Here is a 20,010-nt window from a genome sequence, read left to right as displayed (position 1 = left end):
AAAAAACAAGCTGAAATTGATATGTGGCGTAGGTTTAAAAAAAAATATGTCCCAAGAAAAAGCCTTAAGATGAAACGTGCATCAGTGTCAGAGGTGATGGCTGCTGCTCAAAAGTTTAACTTATTCCCTAAAGGGCATCTGTCAGCAGGATCAACCCTCCTAAGCAGTGGCGGATTATAATGAGGTCAATCTGGGCGGTAGCCCAGGGCCCAGTGGTGTGGGGGGGGCCCCACCAGCCCTGGGTAAATTGCCCCATTATAATCCGCCACCATAGCGCCACGGCCCCCCATGTACCGACCCCATCCTCGCACTCCCAGACAGACCAACGGCCACTGCAGCCCCTCACTTATAAATCCCTGCTCTGTGCGCACAGGACCTGTGATGAGGTCACAGGAGGGGAGGAGTCAGGGGTCACATGATCAGGGGTCTCGGTCGGATGCCCATGATCATATGACCGCTGACTCCTCCCCTCCTGTGACCTCATCACAGGTCCTGTGCGCACAGTGAGCCCTTGATGTATGCAGGACTCTGCTGTGCAGGTTGTCATCGTGCTGAATGAGGGAAGTATGTGTGGGATCAGGAGGGGTTTACAGGGTGGATGTAGCTGTGTGTGTGTGCCATAAGAGGCAATTTAAGTCAAAGTAAAAACAATCTCTGTTCTTTTGGACATTTTATACTTCTAAAATAAATAAGATAGAAACAATGTACCTACAAAGCCTACTGTATACCGAAGAAGTATAGTCCAAGCATTTCTTTTTCTTTTCAGCAATAAAATGTTTTACTATGCTGGTGAAATTCACATTGCGAAATCTACAACAGATGCATCTAAAGAACCAATTCCTACTCAAAGAAGTTTATTCTGCCAGCCGCATATTTTACTTACCAGAAGGACCATGGGTTTTTTCCATGTAGTTAATCCTATAATACCAGACAGAATTACCTGCAAAAAAAAATTCAGTCAAAAATTAACCTCAATTTTTGAATATTAGTTCTGTATTTTCATTTATAGTGTTAACCCCTTAGGGACCAAGTCAATTTTTAGAATTCTAATCACTGTCACTTAATGTAATAACTAGCTGAAGAGCTGGCATTGCCTGGGCATGTAACCAACTGTGTTTAGTTATAACAAATTATAATGATTATATTGCACATAAAAACCGTGTATCTAATCCTATCCTGTGTGATACTGACTGCTGAGCCGCGTATCTAATCCTATTCTGTGTGATACTGTGTGCTGAGCCATGTATCTATTCCTATCCTGTGTGATACTGTGTGCTGAGCCGCGTATCTAATCCTATCCTGTGTGATACTGCCTGCTGAGCCATGTGTCTAATCCTATCCTGTGTGATACTGACTGCTGAGCCGCGTATCTAATCCTATTCTGTGTGATACTGTGTGCTGAGCCGTGTATCTAATCCTATCCTGTGTGATACTGTCTGCTGAGCCGTGTATCTAATCCTATCCTGTGATACTGACTGCTGAGCCGTGTATCTAATCCTATCCTGTGTGATACTGACTGCTGAGCCGTGTATCTAATCCTATCCTGTGTGATACTGGGCTCCCCCTGCAGTCTGTGTCAGAGGGTGGTCTGTGTTGGCACGGTAATAAATTGTGTTATTTCCAGCTTTACAGAAGGACGAGAACACCATAGAAATGATAAGAATAATAGGCCTCAGTTACCACAACTGTCTACAAAGAAAACTGTTGCCGATAGCAACCAATCACAGCTCATTTTTCATCTTTTAAACAGCTCTTGGACAGCGTGGCGAGTTTTGAGTAGGGACTTTTGTGTTTCGAATTTTATGTGGCGAGGTTGGTGTATGTGTGGTTAAATGTGTGCTGAGGGTGGTATATGTGTTGAAGCACGTGGTAGTGTGTGGCTGTGGCGCATTTTGTGTGTGTGTTCATATCCCCGTGTGTGGTGAGTATCCCATGTCAGGGCCCCACCTTAGTAACTGTACGGTATATACTCTTTGGCGCCATCATTCTCATTCTTTAAGTCCCCCTTATTCACATCTGGCAGCTGTCAATTTGCCTCCAACACTTTTCCTTTCATTTTTTCCCCATTATGTAGATAGGGGCAAAATTGTTTGGTGAATTGGAATGCGCGGGGTTAAAATTTCGCCTCACAACATAGCCTATGACGCTCTCGGTGTCCAGACGTGTGACTGTGCAAAATTTTGTGGCTGAAGTTACAACGGTGCAGATGCCAATACATACATACATACACTTTTTCCCCCATTATGTAGATAGGGGCAAAATTGTTTGGTGAATAGGAACGCGCGGGGTTAAAATTTCACCTCACAACATAGCCTATGACGCTCTCGGGGTCCAGACGTGTGACTGTGCCAAATTTTGTGGCTGTAGCTGCGACGGTGCAGATGCCAATCCCGGACATACACACATACACACCCACATTGAGCTTTATATATTAGATAACTCGTGAACACTTGAACGTATCCCATTGAATCCACAAAAGTTTTTTGGTGACATATTGTACTTCATGATAGAGGTAAAATGTCTTTTATATGACTTGCATTTATTTATGAAAAAAATGGAAATTTTACAAAAGTTTTGAAAATTTAGCAATTTTCAACATTTTAATTTTTGTGCCCTTAAATCAGAAAGTCATGTCACAACAAAAACTAGTTAATAAATAACATTTCCCACATGTCAACTTTACATCAGCACAATTTTGGAAACATAATTGTTTTTTTGTTAGGAAGTTATAAGGGTTCAAAGTTGACCAGCGATTTCTCATTTTTCCAGCAAAATTTACAAAACCATTTTATTTAGGGACCACTTCACATTTGAAGTGAGTTTGGGGGGTCAATATGACAGAAAGTACCCAAAAGTGACACCATTCTAAAAACTGCACCCCTCAACGTGCTCAAAACCACATTCAAGAAGTTTATTAACCCTTCAGATGCTTCACAGGAACTGAAGCAATGTGGAAGGGAAAAATGAACATTTATCTTTTTTCACAAAAAATTTAGTTCACACCCAAACTTGTTTATTTTCACAAGGGTAACAGGAGAAAATGGACCACAAAATTTGTTTTGCAATTTCTCCTGAGTACGCCGATACCCCATATTGGGGGAAATATTACTATTTGGGCGCACAGCAGGGCTCAGAGGGGAAGGAGCATAGTTTGACTTTAACTCAAAATTGGCTGGCATCGATGGCGGGCACCATGTCACGTTTGGAGAGCCACAGATGTGCCTAAACACTGGAAACCCCCCATGTGACCCCATTTTGGAAACCACACCCCTCAAGGATTTTATCCAGGGGTATAGTGAGCATTGTGAACCCACAGTTACAACACAACATTTGATAACATTAGGTCGTCACATTGAATATGTCGTCATTAGTGTTGTGCGCAAGTGCTTGCTACTCCAGTTTGGATCAGGTGCTTGGGTATGCACCGAATATCGCGGGTGCTGAAGTGATATGCTCGAGTCCCTGCCCCGCATGTTTCATGGCTGTTAAGACAACCCCCCAAAAAATCATGCGGGGATCTGCGATACTTGGTGCATATCAGAGCACCCAATGCAAACTTGAGTAGCGAGCACTTGCGCTCAACACTAGCCCAACCCTAACACAACACTAACACATCCCCATTTCTCTTTTCTATGATATGCTAGATCATATCACATATCAGAGGAAAGGGAAATGAATTGTAAATCGGACTTTTTTTGTGATCGCCGATATTTGGAGATTAATGACGATCACGTGACAGGGGACCATAAAAACCGTCCCTGATCATGTTCTCCAGGGTATAAGCTATCTCCAGTAGCTGAGACCCAGTAGGTTTTCCGACACGGGGGGGCGCTATACCCTTATTTCTCAGTGCTGTTAAAAAGCGGCGCTGAGGAATAAGTACCCTAACTGCCACAGTTAAAAGGCGTATCGGCGGTCGTTAAGGGTTTGTTCAGACAAACCGGCCAGCAACCTGATACAACCGTCAATAGGTATATCTTTACCGATCGGCATTCGTTTAGTAGCCTGTTTACACAGGCAGACCTCAGTAAACGGTAAACTTTCATTAGTGTAAGTCTTGTTTACACAGGATGATGCACCACCAGTAATGATGATCTTTAGTTTTTAAGAATGCTCATTCACAATTATCTTTCAGTGTAAATGCAGATTAAGCCGTGGAGTGGGGGATGAGGAATGAATACTAAATGCACATGTGTTTTTCTTATATATTACTTTAGGCTATGTACCCACGTATGCAGAAAATTCCTGACAGAAAACCGGACTCCTTCCCAGAAGACGCGCTTTTTTGGCGCAAATTAATGAGCATGCTGCGCTTTTTACTGAGATGCGGGTTTTTTTCCGTGGAAAAAAACGCATCAATATGCACAAAAAGTGAAAAATTCATTAAAATGAATGGGATGCTTCTTGTAAGTGTTTTGCCGGTAAAAACACTTAAAAAAAAAACGTGAAAACTCTTACGTGTGCACACACCCTTACTGTCTTCTTTAAAGGGACTGTCAAGGATTATGAGAAATATGGCTGCTTTCACATAAAACTAGCGTCATACTTGCAGCACAGCCCCATTAATTTATAAGTAATCTCATCTTTAATTGTTATGGCATATTGCTGAATCACTTCATCACCTTTCGATTATTTGGTGTTAGATGCTGGGAACCCCAACCAAGCCTGAGAATGAAGGGTCTGCACCACTGACATGCCACTGCATGCATACCTTTCACTGTTTGTCCACACAAAGTGGAGCCCTACAACCTGCAATGCAGGGAACTGAAGCACAGCCCAATTCAAGAAAATGGGACCATCTGCATTCAGGTGGCTAATAGCATGACAGTGCAAGGAAAACTAAGGAAACAATGGTGGTTGGAAACCACAACCAGCTCACTGACCAGATTCCCAGGTGCACAGAACTTAGTCTTGACAGGACGTGATAAATACAATAAAGAAAAGGAAAACATTCCAGTTCCTTAAAAAAAGTCCATACTTTATTGCTGCACATCAGGAAAGTAGCAATAAAAACTCTATTGCCGGTGTGAAAACAAGGGGTTAAAGCGACGCATTTCGATCTGTCATAAGATCTTTTTCCAAGCGTAAAGCGACGTATTACGATAGAGGAAAGAGGCGGAGGGAGATTGGGACAGGAGCAGAGATCCTCACTGCGCAAGCGCCAGATTCCCAGCCCCGCAGTGTGAATACATCATAACACACTGCGGGGCGGAATCTGGGGCCTCCGCTACACGCAGGCGCTATATCATCACATCATGACCTGATGTAAATTCCCGGGCAGCGCACAAGGCGCATGCCTGAGAAATGTTTGCAGAGTGCAGGTGCCAGGCATGTAACGAGGAGCAGAGGAGGCGGTGCACAGAAGCAAGAGGGTGATGATGGATGGCTGCGAGACAGTTGACACAGGGGGAGAAAACATACCTCCCTGGCGGAGAATTTATAAAACTTTTTATTTCAGCGTTCCTACGGATAAGAAACGCCCTGGGGGGGGGGGGGTGACAGGTTCCCTTTAATGGTACTGTGTAGCATTACAGCACTATTTATTTAAAATGCAGTGTTATCATTATAGCTTGAATATCCCAAGATCTTCTGACTGAAACGAAGGGGGTAGATCAAATTATTCTATCAATCAGGGAATCACAAAGCTATTCCTCCACAGATCAATCTTCTTAACCCCATTACCCCCAAGGGTGGTTTGCATGTTTATGACCAGGCCAATTTTTACAATTCTGACCACTGTCCCTTTATAAGGTAATAACTCTGGAACGCTTCCATGGATCCCAGTGATTCTGACACTTTCTCGTGACATATTGTACTTCATAGAGAAGGCTGGTAGGGCACAGACAGCAGTCATGATATTTTAATGGAAATGAAATAAAGTCTTGTTTTTTATTCATCTTCTCGAAACCTGGATCTTCTTACTTGTACAGTATGTCCATACCTTGATAGGCAGTAGTGCAGTGACGTGAAGGTGTTCCTACTGCACAAGTATATTCCCCAATGAAAAAAAAAATATTGATGACCTTGAGCAGGACACATGCAAGGAAGCTGTAGCACTCCCTTGCTTACTTTGGCCACAAGAACGTAAATGACCAGGATGTAAGAAATAATTTATAGATACAAGTTACTTTTTGCAGTAGGTGTTACATAATTTTTTTATCTTGCACTGAGTTTGATAATTTATTCTTTCAACTTAAAAAGTCAAAATAAAAAATGTTGCTGGTTTTCTGCTATCAACGCCGATATGATTAAATTGTGGGATGCGGTAAGTCGATTATACTTTTAAACATTTCTGCAGCGTTATTCTACATACGATATGTCTTATATCCTCTATGCACTGCACAAAAATAAAGGGAACCCTTCAACACCACAATGTAACTCCAAGTCAATCACACTTCTGTGAAATCAACCTGTCCAGTTATGACTGTGAATGAATTTCTCCTAAGAGTGGCCCAACCAGTTATTAGGTTTAGGGGCAATCACTTTTTTACATAGGGCCCTGTAGGTTTGGATTTTTTTCCCTTAATAATAAAGACCTTCATTTCACCCCTTAAGGACCAAGCCACTTTGTAGGTTAATAACCAGGCCTTAATTTTTAAATCGGACCACTGTCACTTTATGTTGTTGTAACTCTGGAACGCTTCAACAGATCCCACTGATTCGGAGAATGTTTTTTCGTGACATATTGTACTTCATGTTAGTGGTAAAATTTCTTCGATATAACTTGCGTTTATTTATGAAAAAGCGGAAATATGGCGAAAATTTCTAAAATTTTGCCATTTTCAAACTTTTAATTTTTATGCCGTTAAATCAGAGAGATATTTATTAAGTATTTTTTGTGACATAACATTTCCCATATGTCTACTTTACATCAGCATAATTTTGCAAACAATTTTTTTTTATAGGAAGTTACAAGGGTTAAAATTTGACCCCCTCAAGTTGCTCAAAACCACATTCAAAAAGTTTATTATTAACCCTTGAGGTGCGTAACAAGAATTGAAGTGGAAGGAAAGAATGAACATTTAACTTTTCTTCACAAAAATTTTACTTCAGACACAATTTTTTGATTTTGTCAAGGGTATCAGGAGAAAATGAACCACAATATTGGTAGTGCAAATTCTCCCGAGTACACGATACCCCATGTGTGGAGAAAGATCACTCTTTAGGCGCTCGGAAGAGGAGCGTCGTTTGAGGTTTTAAATGTAAAATTGGATGGAATTGAGAGCGGACGCCATGTCACATTTGGAGAACCCCTGATGTACCTAAAAAGTGGAAACCCCCCATAAGTGACCCCATTTTGGAAACTAGACCCCCCAAGAAACTTATCTGGCTGTGTGGTGAGCACTATGAACCCCCCAAGTGCTTCACAGAAGTTAATAACGTAGACCCGTGAAAATAAAAAAACATTTTTTCCACAAAAATGATCTTTTTTCCCCCAATTATTTATTTTCCCATGGGTAAAAGGAAAAATTGGACTCCAAAAGTTGTGCAATTTGTCCTGAGTATGCGGATACCCCATATGTGGGGGGGAACCACTGTTTGGGCGCATGGCAGAGCTCGGAAGGGAAGAAGCATCGTTTGACTTTTCAATGCAAAAGTGGATGGAATTGAGATCAGACGCCATGCAGCGTTTGGAGAGTTCCTGATGTGCCTAAACAGTGAAACACAATGAAACACTTCAAAGTGCCCTGGATGAATTTGCACCCCCTATAAATAGAACACCACAACACAGACGGCGACAACCCTGGCACACCCTGCAAACACGTTTCCTGCAGCGGTGCTCCAGGTGCGCCGAACGTCTGTGGAGAAAATCCAATCTACACGAAGATTTCATCCATTATAAGTTTAAGCTTAGAACATACAACACTTCCCTTCACCTCTCCAAACAAACCTATTTCAACACCCTCATCACCTCACTGTCCAATAACCCGAAACGTCTCTGACACTTTTCATTCTCTACTCAACCCAAGAGTACTGGCCCTAACCACGGAGCTCCGAGCTGACTATCTGGCCAATTACTTCAAAGAAAAAATTGACCAGATTTGACAGGAAATTATCTCCCAATCACCTCATACCATGCACTGTCCTTCCTCCCCCACTGCATCTAGCTCACTCTCTGAGTTTGAACCAGTCACAGAAGAAGTAAGCAGGCTGCTTGCATCTTCTCGCCCAACCACTTGCACCAGTAACCCATTTCCGTCACATCTCCTCCAGTCCCTTTCCCCTGCTGTCACCCCTCATCTAACTAAAATATTTATCCTCTCTCTCTCTCTTCTGGTATCTTTCCCACCCAATTATACACTTCTTCTCCTGACATCACGCCAGCCTTTCTAGAAAACACCGGCGATTGTCTAAACGCTGTGTCTAACATCATGTCCTCACTATATCTGAAACTGAACCTGTCAAAGACTGAACTCCTTGTGTTTCCTCCCTCTACTAATGTACCTATACCCGACATTGCCATTTATGTGTGTGGTTCCACTATTACTCCCCAGCAACAGGTCCGCTGTCTTGGGGTCATACTTGACTCCGAGCTTTCCTTTGCCCCCCACATTCGATCACTGGCTCGCTCTTGTCATCTGCACCTCAAAAACATTTCTAGAATTCGACCTTTTCTTACTTTTGACTCTGCAAAAACTCTTACTGTTTCTCTTATTCATTCTTGTCTCGACTATTGTAACTCTCTTCTAATCGGTCTCCCTCTTACCAAACTCTCCCCTCTCCAATCTGTCATGAATGCTGCAGCCAGGATCATATTCCTCACCAATCGTTACACCGATGCCTCTACCCTGTGCCAGTCATTACACTGGCTACCCATCCACTCCAGAATTCAGTATAAACTTATTACCCTCACCCACAAAGCCCTCCATGGCTCAGCACCACCCTACATCTCCTCCCTTGTTTCAGTATACCACCCTACACGAGCCCTCCATTCTGCTGATGACCTGAGGTTAACATCCTCAATAATCAGAACCTCCCACTCCTGTCTCCAAGACTTTACACGTGCTGTGCCAATTCTTTGGAATGCACTTCCCAGGTCAATACGATTAATCCCCAATCCTCACAATTTTAAGCGTGCCCTGAAAACGCATTTATTCAGACTGGCCTATCGCCTCAACACATTAACCTATTCTATCCATGTGTGGCACAGCCAAAAGTTTTACCATAACCAGGTTCCCCGCATCATGTTCCCACATGCTTTATGCATCCATTAGCCCTCTTTGTCTGTACTGTTACACACTTAACATTATGGCTGGTCCATACAATCAGGGCAACTGTTACCACTCACCCTTCGTGTCTACCTCTTTCCTCATAGACTAAGCTTGCGAGCAGGGCCCTCATTCCTCTTGGTATCTGTTATAATCTATGTGATTATTGTTATGCTGTAATGTCTATTGTCTGTACAAATCCCCTCTGAAATGTAAAGTGCTGCGGAATATGTCGGCTCTATAGAAATAAAATGTATTATTATTAACCCTCCAATTCTAACTCCAACCCTAACCCCAACACCTCCCAACTCTAGCCATAACTCTAACCACAAACCTAACCCTAACACACCCCTAACCCTAATTCCAACCCCAATTCCAACCCTAATCCCAATCTTAGCCCTAACTTTAGTCCCAACACGTAGCGTTTTTTGCGTTTTCGCTGAGTTTTTAAACGCGTGATTTTGCCACGAAAACGCAAAAAAAAAAAACCATCCCATGCAATCCTATGGCATTCCGCACATGCTGTGCTAATGCTGCGTATTTTTCCTCTGCAGAATCGCATTGCGGAAAAATACGCAGCATGTTCATTCTTTGTGCGGAATTGTGGGAATTCCACACACATAGGAATGCATTGTTCCGCTTATTTTCCGCATGTTGCTATGCCCACCATGCGAAAAGTAAGCGACAAATTTGCGGAGGGTACCCACGGTCTGGAGGAGAGGAGATTCTCCTCCAGGCTCTGGGTACCATATCCCTGTAAAAAATAGAATATAAAAAATCTTGATATTCTCACCTTCCGGCATCCTTCGCAGCGTCCCCAGGCCTCAGTGATGCTCTCGTCAAGTCCCGTTCCCAGCAATGCCTTGCGACAATGACCTTTGACGTCGCGGTCATCAAAGGTCATTGTCGCAAGGCATTCCTGGGAACTGGACTTGCTGGGAGCATCGTGAGGATCAGGAACGCTGCGTGGGAAGCCGGAAGGTGAGAAGATTACGATTTTTTTATTTTTTTATTATTTTAAACTTTATATCGTTTTACTACTGATGCTGCATAGTCGGCCTCAATAGTAAAAAGTTGGTCACACTTGTCAAACACTATGTTTGACAAGTGTGACCAACCTGTCAAATCAGTTTTCCAAGCGATGCTACAGATCGCTTGGAAAACACTAGCATTCTGTAAGCCAATTATGCCTGCAAAACGCTAGTTTTCCGCGGGAAATACACGGGAATTAAAAATGAGGATTTCTTGCGTATTTCCCGCGGCATGGAATTCCGGACGTGTGCACATAGCCTAACTTTAGCCCCAACCCTAACTTTGGCCATAACCCTAACCCTAATGGGAAAATGGAAATAAATATTTTTCCATTTTTCCCTAACTAAGGGGGTTTGATTTACTATTTATAGCGGGTTTTTATGTTTGGCAGCTATCACACACTAAAAGAAGCTTTTTTTTTTAAGTAGTTTTTGTGTCGCCATATTTTGAGAGCTACATTTTTCCATATTTCAGCCGACAGAGAAATGTGAGGGCTTATTTTTTGCGGGACGAGCTGGGGTTTTTATTGGTACCACTTTCGGGCACATGACTTTTTTGATCGCTTTCTATTCCGATTTTTGTGGAGGCAGAATGAACAAAAAACAGCAATTCAGGAATTGTTTTTTGTTTCCTCCGTTCAGTGTGTGGTAAAATTGGTAAGGCAGCTTTAGTCTTCGGGTCACTACAATTACAGCGATACCTCATTTATATAGCTTATGTTTTGGCATTTTTACACAATAAAAACTTATAGAAAAAATAATTATTTAGCATTGTTTTATTCTGAGAGCTATAACTTTTTTATTTTTCCGCTGATGGAGCTGTATGGCGGTATGATACCGCTTGGAAAAAGTATAATTTGATACTTTTTTGTGTTTTTTTTATGGTGTTCACTGAAGGGGTTAACTAGTGTGACACTTTTATAGATAGGATTTTTACGGACGCGACGATACCAAACGTGTACTTTTTTTGCTTAATTTTTTTACATAAAAAATGTGTATTTGGCTGCTTTCACATTTGCGTTTTTTTTCGCGGTAATTTAGCGCTAAATAGCGCATGCATTTTTTTTTCCTATACTTTGCATGGGATGCGCTTATGTGCGCATACACATGCGTTTGTACGCGTTTTACCGCGCATGCGTTTTTTTGCGGTATGCGCTCGGGCGCACAAAATGCAACCTGTTGCATTTTTTGTGCGTCCGATTTGCCTCAAAAAAACGCATGCGCGCACAATGCGTTTTTTTACAGCAAGACACCCAATATAAGTCTATGGGTGCGCATATGTGCGCATTGGCATGCTTATGTATGCGTTTTTTTGCACATGCGTTTTTTTTTGTTAACCATGGAATTTAGGGGTTTGGGTTAGAGTTAGGGTTAGTTAAGGGGGTTTAGGGTTAGGGTCAGGGTTGGGGTTAGGGTCAGGGTTAAGTATGGTTTGGTTAAGGGTCAGGGTTAGGGTTAGGTTTAGGGTCAGGGTTAGGTTTAGTTAGGGTTTGGGTTAGGGTTAAGTATGGTTTGGTTAAGGGTTAGGGTCAGGGTTAGGGTTAGGGTTAAGTATGGTTTGGTTAAGGGTTAGGGTCAGGGTTAAGTATGGTTTGGTTAAGGGCTAGGGTTAGGGTCAGGGTTAAGTATGGTTTGGTTAAGGGTCAGGGTTAGGGTCAGGGTCAGGGATGGTTTGGTTAAGGGTTAGGGTCAGGGTTAGGGTTAGGGTCAGGGTTAGGGTTAGTAAAGTCATGGTTTGGATTAGTGTGAGGGGCCACCTAATGTTGGAAAAAAACGCAAACGCGGTAAAAACGCACTAAAAACGCGTAAAAACGCATAAAAACGCTGCGTTTTTTTCATGCATGCTCATAAAAATGCTTGAAAAAAACACAGCAGTTGTATGCTTTTGTATGCGTTTTTTTGCGGGAAAAACGTGCTGCAAAAAAAAGCAAGTGTGAAACAGGCCTTTATTAGTGGATTTTTTTTTTTAATTTTTTTTATATTTTTTTTATTTTTTTTTCCTTTTTTACCTAGTCCTATTAAAGGACTTTTACTTTTTTCACTTTGATTGTAGGTATAATGCATTGCAATGCACTAGCATTGCAATGTATTATACCTATGCTGAAAGCTTCTGAGACCGTGCTGTGTGTATGGCCTCAGAGGCTTTCCATAGCTGGATGACCTGGGGGTTGTCATGATAACCCCGAGTCATCATGACAGAGATCGGGCCCCGTGATGACGTTGCGGGGATGCCAATCAGAAGGCAGAGGGAGCTCCCGTCCATCTGCCTACCCCCTGAACGCTGTGATTACGCTCGATTGCAGCAATTAGGGGGTTAAAGCCAGGGGCGGTGTGGACACCGCTCCTGGCTGCTAGTGCAGAAGCTCAGCCACTGGCTACGCGGAGCTCCTGCACTGATTGGGTGAGAGGTGCTGATATTTCAGCATCTCCTGCGCGATCATGCTGTGATCCGTCAGTCAGATTGACTGACCGATCACAGCGTTCTGGATGCAGGGACCGACAGCATGGGTCCCTGCACCTCATGCCGTGTCTCTCAGTTATCATAGACAGCTGTCGGCACTGAACTACAACTGCGTGTTTAAACTTACACCCGGCCATGACGGACAGTGTCCGTCAATGGACGTTAAGGGGTTAAAAACTGCATTATGTGCTTACTTGTGTCATCTTTGTTTAATATTTCCATTTGCTTGATAATCTGAAACATTTAAGTGTGACAAAGATGCAAAAGAATAGGAAATCAGGAAGGGGGCAAACACTTTTTCACACAACTGCATATGTAATGAATAAGCATTACAAGTCATATAGACAGCTGTAATTTTTCTCAAGCCCTTTATGGAGATGCTTTGGTAGTTTTTTTCACTGATTCATTACTCATTACTAAGTCAATTATATTTGGTGCTAAATAATCTGTAGGACAATAGAAATGCTCTCCTTGTCTTTCTTGAAGGGCAACCTGACCTTTTGTGGCATTATCCATGAAATATTAAACATTCTATTTCTTAGGTGGGGGACATTATGAGCATCATATTTGTCATATAACCCTTGATAAAACAAGTTATTATTGTAGTAATGTTATAGTGCTTGACTAAGTAAACCCAATTTATTACTATCAACTTTGCAATAAAAGTAGCCATAAGAAGACTGCCTAATGCTATAAATTGGCTTCTAAATAAATAAGGAATAGGATTCTATATATTTCTTAAAGGGGACCTGTCGTATGATTCGTGCAGATGTTTTTTAGAGCAACAGAATTCAAGGACACGCTCACTTATTACAAATATGTACATCTCACTCTAAACAGGGGACCTGGAACAAGGTGACTGATATCACTAGTAGGTCCCCACAGGCTTCTCCTTGCCTGGCATTGCATGATAGACAGGTCTCTCTCTACTGACTTAAAGGGATGGTCCAAAGGCAAAGTAATTTTGCTTCTAACTCCCTATGTATTTAGTCCCATAATCTAAGCTAATTTCTAATATATTCGCTTTACAAATTCCCTACCATTCCCTGGGACGCTGAGATACTCAAAAGGAGCATCATCAGGGGGCAGAGGTTGCAGTCACAGCTGCAGCCCCTGTCCTTTCCCTGAAACCAAACGCCATTAGTGACGCTAGTTTCAGGAGCTGTGCTGTCCCTGCATTGTCCATTACTTTGTCCCTGCGGTGTCTCCCTTGTACATATAAACAGTCACATATATGAACATTAATAAGAGATACGACTCACCCAATAATTACATTCACAACATTCAAAAAGTTGTTTCAGCGCCATTCTCTTTGTCCTATAGTATCTACTGTGCATGTCCACTATGACACGAGCTTAGTTTGCGATTCTGATATATGGGAGAGCTTGCTGACGTCACATTTCAGTGGCGCATGCGCACTGTATTCATCGGCGTCATGGGCGCCATCTTGTAGTTGGGAATCCGCATTCTATTCAGTGCTGTCAGGTGTTCTATTACTTCTGACGTCACCGACGCCATGTTACAAATGGGAAACTCAATAATCATAATACTGGCAAAAGATGAAGTAGCTCCAGCTGTGTAAAAATAACTTCTTTATTGTATTGAGTCATATTAAAATCAGACAAATGACCAAACTCTCCACTTGGTAGTCACACGCCTGAATGAGGCTACGCGTTTCGACCAATACGGTCTTTATCAAAGCCATACTAAATTCTATACAAGATCACCTATATAGAAAAAGCTCACCATTGAAAGAGCTAGACAAAATCATGTGACTTATAGTGAAAGGTCATTTGCAAACATCACATATAAAAACGGACAACAGGAACAAAACAAAATATAATTAAAAGAAAATACATTTTCAACAGTAATGTAACATTAAATCATGGCACTTATTAAGACTGCTAGGGAATCTGGTATTCAATTGGAAGATCCAAAAAGCTTCAAGGGTGAGGAGACGCCGCCTTGCATCACCTCCCCGAAACGGTATTTTAACCTGTTCTATAAGAAGAAACTGAGTATTATCTGACAAAATTGCAGGGGTGATGCTATTCTCTTATATTTCAGGTGAGTTAAAAGACGTATCGAAGGTCATTAACGAGTTAAGGGGCAATCACTTTTTCACACAGAGGCCTGTAGGTTTCAATTGCTTATTAATAATAAATTCAATTAAAACTGCATTTTGTGTTTACTTGTGTTATCTGTGTCTAATATTTACATTTGTTTCGTGATCTGAAACATTTAACCCCTTAGCGACAGAGCCAGTTTGCAGCTTAATGACCAGGCCAATTTTTACAATTCTGACCACTGTCCCTTTATGAGGTTATAACTCTGGAACACTTTAATGGATCCTGCTGATTCTAAGACTGTTTTTTTGTGACATATTGTACTTCATGTTAGTGGTAAAATTTCTTCGATAAGTCTTGTGTTTATTTATGAAAAAAACGGAAATATGGCGAAAATGTTGAAAATTTTGCAATTTTAAAACTTTAAATTTTTATGCCCTTAAATCAGAGAGATGTGTCACACAAATTTCTTAATAAATAACATTTCCCACATGTCTACTTTACATCAGCACAATTTTGGAAGCAAAATTTTTTTTTGTTAGGAAGTTATAAGGGTTAAAAGTTGACCAGCGATTTCTCATTTTTACAACAAAATTTACAAAACCGTTTTTTTTTTTTAGGGACCACATCATATTTAAAGTCATTTTGAGGGGTGTACATGACAGAAAATACCCAAAAGTGGCACCATTCTAAACACTAGACCCCTCAAGGTGCTCAAAACCACATTCAAGAAGTTTATTAACCCTTTAAGTGCTTCACAGGAACTAAAGCAATGTGGAAGGAAAAAATTAACATTTAACTTTTTTTTGCAAAAAATTTACTTCAGAACCAATTTTTTTTATTTTCACAAGTGTTAAAAGAGAAAATCAACCACAAAATTTGTTGTACAATTTCTCCTGAATACGCCGATACCCCATATGTGGGGGTAAACCACTTTTTCAGCACACGGCAGAGCTCGCAAGGGATGGAGCGCCGTTTGACTTTTTCAACGCAGAATTGGCTGGAATTGAGATCTGATGCCATGTTGCGTTCGGAGAGCCCTTAATGTGCTTAAACAGTGGAAACCTCCAACAAGTGACCCCATTTTGGAAACTAGACCCATTAAGGAACTTATCTAGATGTGTGGTGAGCACTTTGAGCCTTCATGTGCTTCACAGAAGTTTATAACGTAGAGCCGTGAAAATAAGAAATCTATTTTTTTCCACAAAAATAATCTTTTCGCCCCCAAATTTTTATTTTTTACAAGGGTAACAGGAGAAATCATACCTGCACAGTTGTTATGCGATTTGTCCTGAGTACGCCGATACCCCATATGTGGGGGGGAACCACTGTTTGGGTGCATGGGAGAGCTCGGAAGGGAAGGAGTGCCATTTTGGAATGCAGACTTTGATGGAATGGTCTGCGGGCATCATGTTGCGCTTGCAGAGCCCCTGATGGGCCTAAACAGTGGAAACCCCCCACAAGTTACCCCATTTTGGAAACTAGACCCATTAAGGAACTTATCTAGATATGTGGTGAGCACTTTGAACCTTCAAGTGCTTCACAGAAGTTTATAACGTAGAGCCGTGAAAATAAAAAGTCTTTTTTTATTTCCACAAAAGTGATTTTTTAGACCCCCAAAGTTGGCAAATAGTGGAAACCCCTCAATTCTTGCTCCAACCCTAATCCCAACCCTAATCCCAATTCTAACCCTAATCCTAGTTCGCCCTAACCCTACTTCTAACCCTAGCCGTGACCCGAGCCCTAGCACAACCCTAACCCTACCCCTAGCCTACCCCTAACCCTAGCACTAACCCTAACCCTAGCCCAACCCTAACCCTAACCCTAGCCCTAGCCCTAATGGAAAAACTGAAAAAAAAAATATTTTCTTTATTTCATTATATTGGCCTATATAAGGGAGTGATAAACAGGGGGGTTATGTACTATTTTTTTTATTTTGATTACTATGATCGTTTATCATAGTGATCAAAATAATGAATGGAATCTGCCAGCCAGAGCCGGCAGATTCCGGCGGGCGCACTGCGCATGCGCCCGCCATTTTCAAGATGGCGGCGCCCATCGGAGGATGCCGGCGAGACGTGGGACCACCGGGAGGGGACGGAGGGCCACAGAGAGGTACCGGGGGGGATCGGGGACCCTATTTCTCTCTCCTCTGATGTGCGATCACATCAGAGGAGAGAGAAATTAAATGTAAAATCGCGGCTTTTTTTTTTTTGCGGTCGCCGTTATAGAGTTAATAACGGCAATCGCAAAAGCGGGGGTCGGTAAAAACCGACCGATTCATGTTCTCTGGGGTCTCGGCTACCCCTGGCAGCCGAGACCCCGGAGAAAATCTGACACTGGGGGGCGCTATTCACTTAAATCACAGTGCCGTGAATTAACGGCGCTGTGGTTTTAAGTACCCTTAATTACCGCCGTTAAAAGGCGTATCGGCGGTCGTTAAGGGGTTAATTGTGACAAACAGGCAAGAGAATAGGAAATCAGGAAGGGGGCAAACAATTAAAACAATTTTTCACACCACTGTAGTGATCTGTAAATAGAAAAAAGAGAATTAAAATATTGCTAGAAAGCATTTAACCCAAGGGTGGTTTGCATGTTAATTTTGACCACCGTCCCTTTATGAAGTAACAACTCTGGAACGCTTCCACGGATCCTGGTGATTCTAACACTGTTTTCTCGTGACATATTGCATTCATGAAAGTGGTAAAATTTATTTGATATGACATGCGCTTATTTGTGAAAAAAACAGAAAAAACAGAGAAATATGTCACAAAATAGTTAATAAACAACATTTCTCACATGTCTACTTTACATCTCAGCACAATTTTAGAAACAACTTTTTTTTCTTAGGAAGTTATAAGGGTTAAAAGTTGACCATCGATTTCTCATTTTTACAACACCATTTTTTTTATGGACCACATCACATTTGAAGTCACATTGAGGGGTCTATATGACAGAAAATACCCAAAAGCGACACCATTCTAAAAACTGCACCCATCAAGGTGCTCAAAAACACATTCAATAAGTTAATTAACCCTTCAGGTGCTTCACAGCAATTTTTGGAATGTTTAAAAAGAATGAACATTTAACTTTTTTTCACAAAAAAATTACATGCGATCCAATTTGTTTTCTTTTACCAAGGGTAACAGGAGAAATTGGACCCCAAAAGTTGTTTGTACAGTTTGCCCTGAGTACGCCGATACCCCATATGTGGGGGTAAATCACTGTTTGGCTGCACAGCAGAGCTTGGAAGGGAAGGAGCGCCGTTTTACTTTTTCAATGCAAAATTGGCTGGAATTTAGATCAGACACCATGTTGTGTTTGGAGAGCCCCTGATGTGCCTAAACAATGGAAAGTGACACTATTTTGGAAAGTAGACCCCCTAAGGAACTTATGTAGATGTGTGGTGAGCACTTTGAACCCCCAAATGCTTCACAGAAGTTATAGTGTAGAGCCGTAAAAATAAAAATCACTTTTTTCACAAAAATTATGTTTTTGCTCCCAATTTTTTATTTTCCCAAGGATAACAGGAGAAATTGGACCCCATAAGCTGTTGTGAAATTTGTCCTAAGTATGCTGATACCCCATATGTGGGGGTAAACCACTGTTTTGGCGCATGGCAGAGCTCGGAAGGGAAGGAGCACTGTTAGACTTTTTCAATGCAAAATTGGCTGGAATTGAGATCAGACACATGTCGCGTTTGGAGACCCCCTGATGTGCCTAAACAGTGGAAAACCTCAATTCTAACTCCGACCCTAACCCCAACACCACCCTAACCACAAACCTAACACACCCCTAATCCTAATCCCATCCCTAACTTTAGCCCAGAAGGGTTTGATTTACTATTTATAACGGTTTTTATAGCATGTTTTTATGTTTGGCAGCTAGCACACACTAAAAGACACTTTTGCTGCAAAAAATAGTTTTTGCATCACTACATTTTGAGACCTATAATTTTTCCATATTTTGGCCCACAAAGTCATGTGAGGTCTTGTTTTTTCGGGATGAGTTTTTTATTTATACATTTTTATTGGTACCATTTTTGGGCAGATGACATTTTTGATTGCTTTATTCTGATTTTTGGGAGGCAGAATGAACAAAAACCAGCAATTCATGAATTTCTTTTGGGGGGGCGTTTATACCGTTCCGTGTGTGGTAAAATTGATATAGCAGTTATATTCCTCGGGTCAGTGCAATGACAGCGATACCTCATTTATATCTTTTTCATGTTTTGGCACTTTTATACAATAAAAATTTATATAAAAAATTATTTTTGCATCGCTTTTTTCTGAGAGCTATAACTTTTATTTTTTCTTTGATGGAGCTATATGGCGGCTTATTTTTTGAGGGACAAGATGACGTTTTCAGCGGTACCAGGTTTATTTATATCCGTCTTTTTGATCGCGTGTTATTCCACTTTTTGTTCAGCGGTATGATTTTTTTAATGGTGTTTACTAAAGGGGTTAACTAGTGGGACAGTTTTACAGGTCGGATTGTTACGGATGCGGCGATACCAAATATGTGTACTCTTGTTTTGTTTTTTTTATTCAAATATTTATTTATTGATGGAATAAATATTGATTTTTGTATTATTATTTTAAATATTTTTACAATTATTTTAAAAAAAATTTTTTTAATTTAATTCTTACTTTTACACTTTGTCCCACTATGTGCCTGCACTTTTGTGAAGGCTGATCGCTTCTATAGCATGCAGACCTGCATGCTATAGAAGCTGTCAGCGCTGCAGCTTCTATACACTAACCTGAGAGACTTCCTGGTCATCACTGCGCATGACTGGAAGTGTCTCAGGTCTGGAAAACCGGATATCAGCCCCTCTGCCAGATCCGGAATGCTGCAATCATGTTTGATCGCAGTGTTCCGGGTGTTAAAGTGCAAAGAGCGGTCTGTGACCGCTCCTGTCACTTAGTGCCGGGTGTCTCAGCTGTGAGAATCAGCTGACACCTGGCATCAATCAATCGCGCTCCCCCCCCACCCCCGTGAGCGCGGTTGATCGCCAATGATGGACTAATCCGTCCATGGGAATTAAGTCCCAGGGCACATGGACGGAATAGTACGTCTATTGTCAGAGAGGGGTTAAACAATAAAACATTTAAAATTTCATATGCAGTTGAAACTAGAAGTTCACATACACTATATAAAAAGACACATATGCATGTTTTTCTCAATATCATACATGAAATCAGAAGAACCCTTTCCCATTTTAGGTCAATTAGGATTACCAT

The 20,010-nt window shown here is 41.4% G+C and overlaps 1 protein-coding gene and 1 long non-coding RNA gene across 3 annotated transcripts in view; one reads left to right on the top strand and one right to left on the bottom strand.

Annotated features, from left to right (window-relative positions):
• The window catches only part of ENTREP1 (endosomal transmembrane epsin interactor 1), a 208,633-nt gene that overhangs the window by 142,340 nt on the left and 46,283 nt on the right, over positions 1-20,010 (bottom strand). For both annotated transcript variants that reach the window (XM_073543712.1, XM_073543709.1), the window contains exon 2: positions 884-940. In XM_073543712.1, coding sequence (XP_073399813.1) covers positions 884-940 — 57 coding nt within the window. The remainder of the gene's footprint in view (positions 1-883; positions 941-20,010) is intronic.
• LOC141048272 (uncharacterized) overlaps positions 1-20,010 on the top strand; it is a 60,572-nt gene that overhangs the window by 15,152 nt on the left and 25,410 nt on the right. The window lies entirely within an intron of this gene.

This window comes from Dendrobates tinctorius, unplaced genomic scaffold, assembly GCF_039654945.1.
Source record: "Dendrobates tinctorius isolate UK_male_01 unplaced genomic scaffold, ASM3965494v1 ptg000134l, whole genome shotgun sequence".
Taxonomy (NCBI): Eukaryota; Metazoa; Chordata; class Amphibia; order Anura; family Dendrobatidae; genus Dendrobates; species Dendrobates tinctorius.
This window is presented reverse-complemented; position numbering and strand designations above follow the sequence as displayed.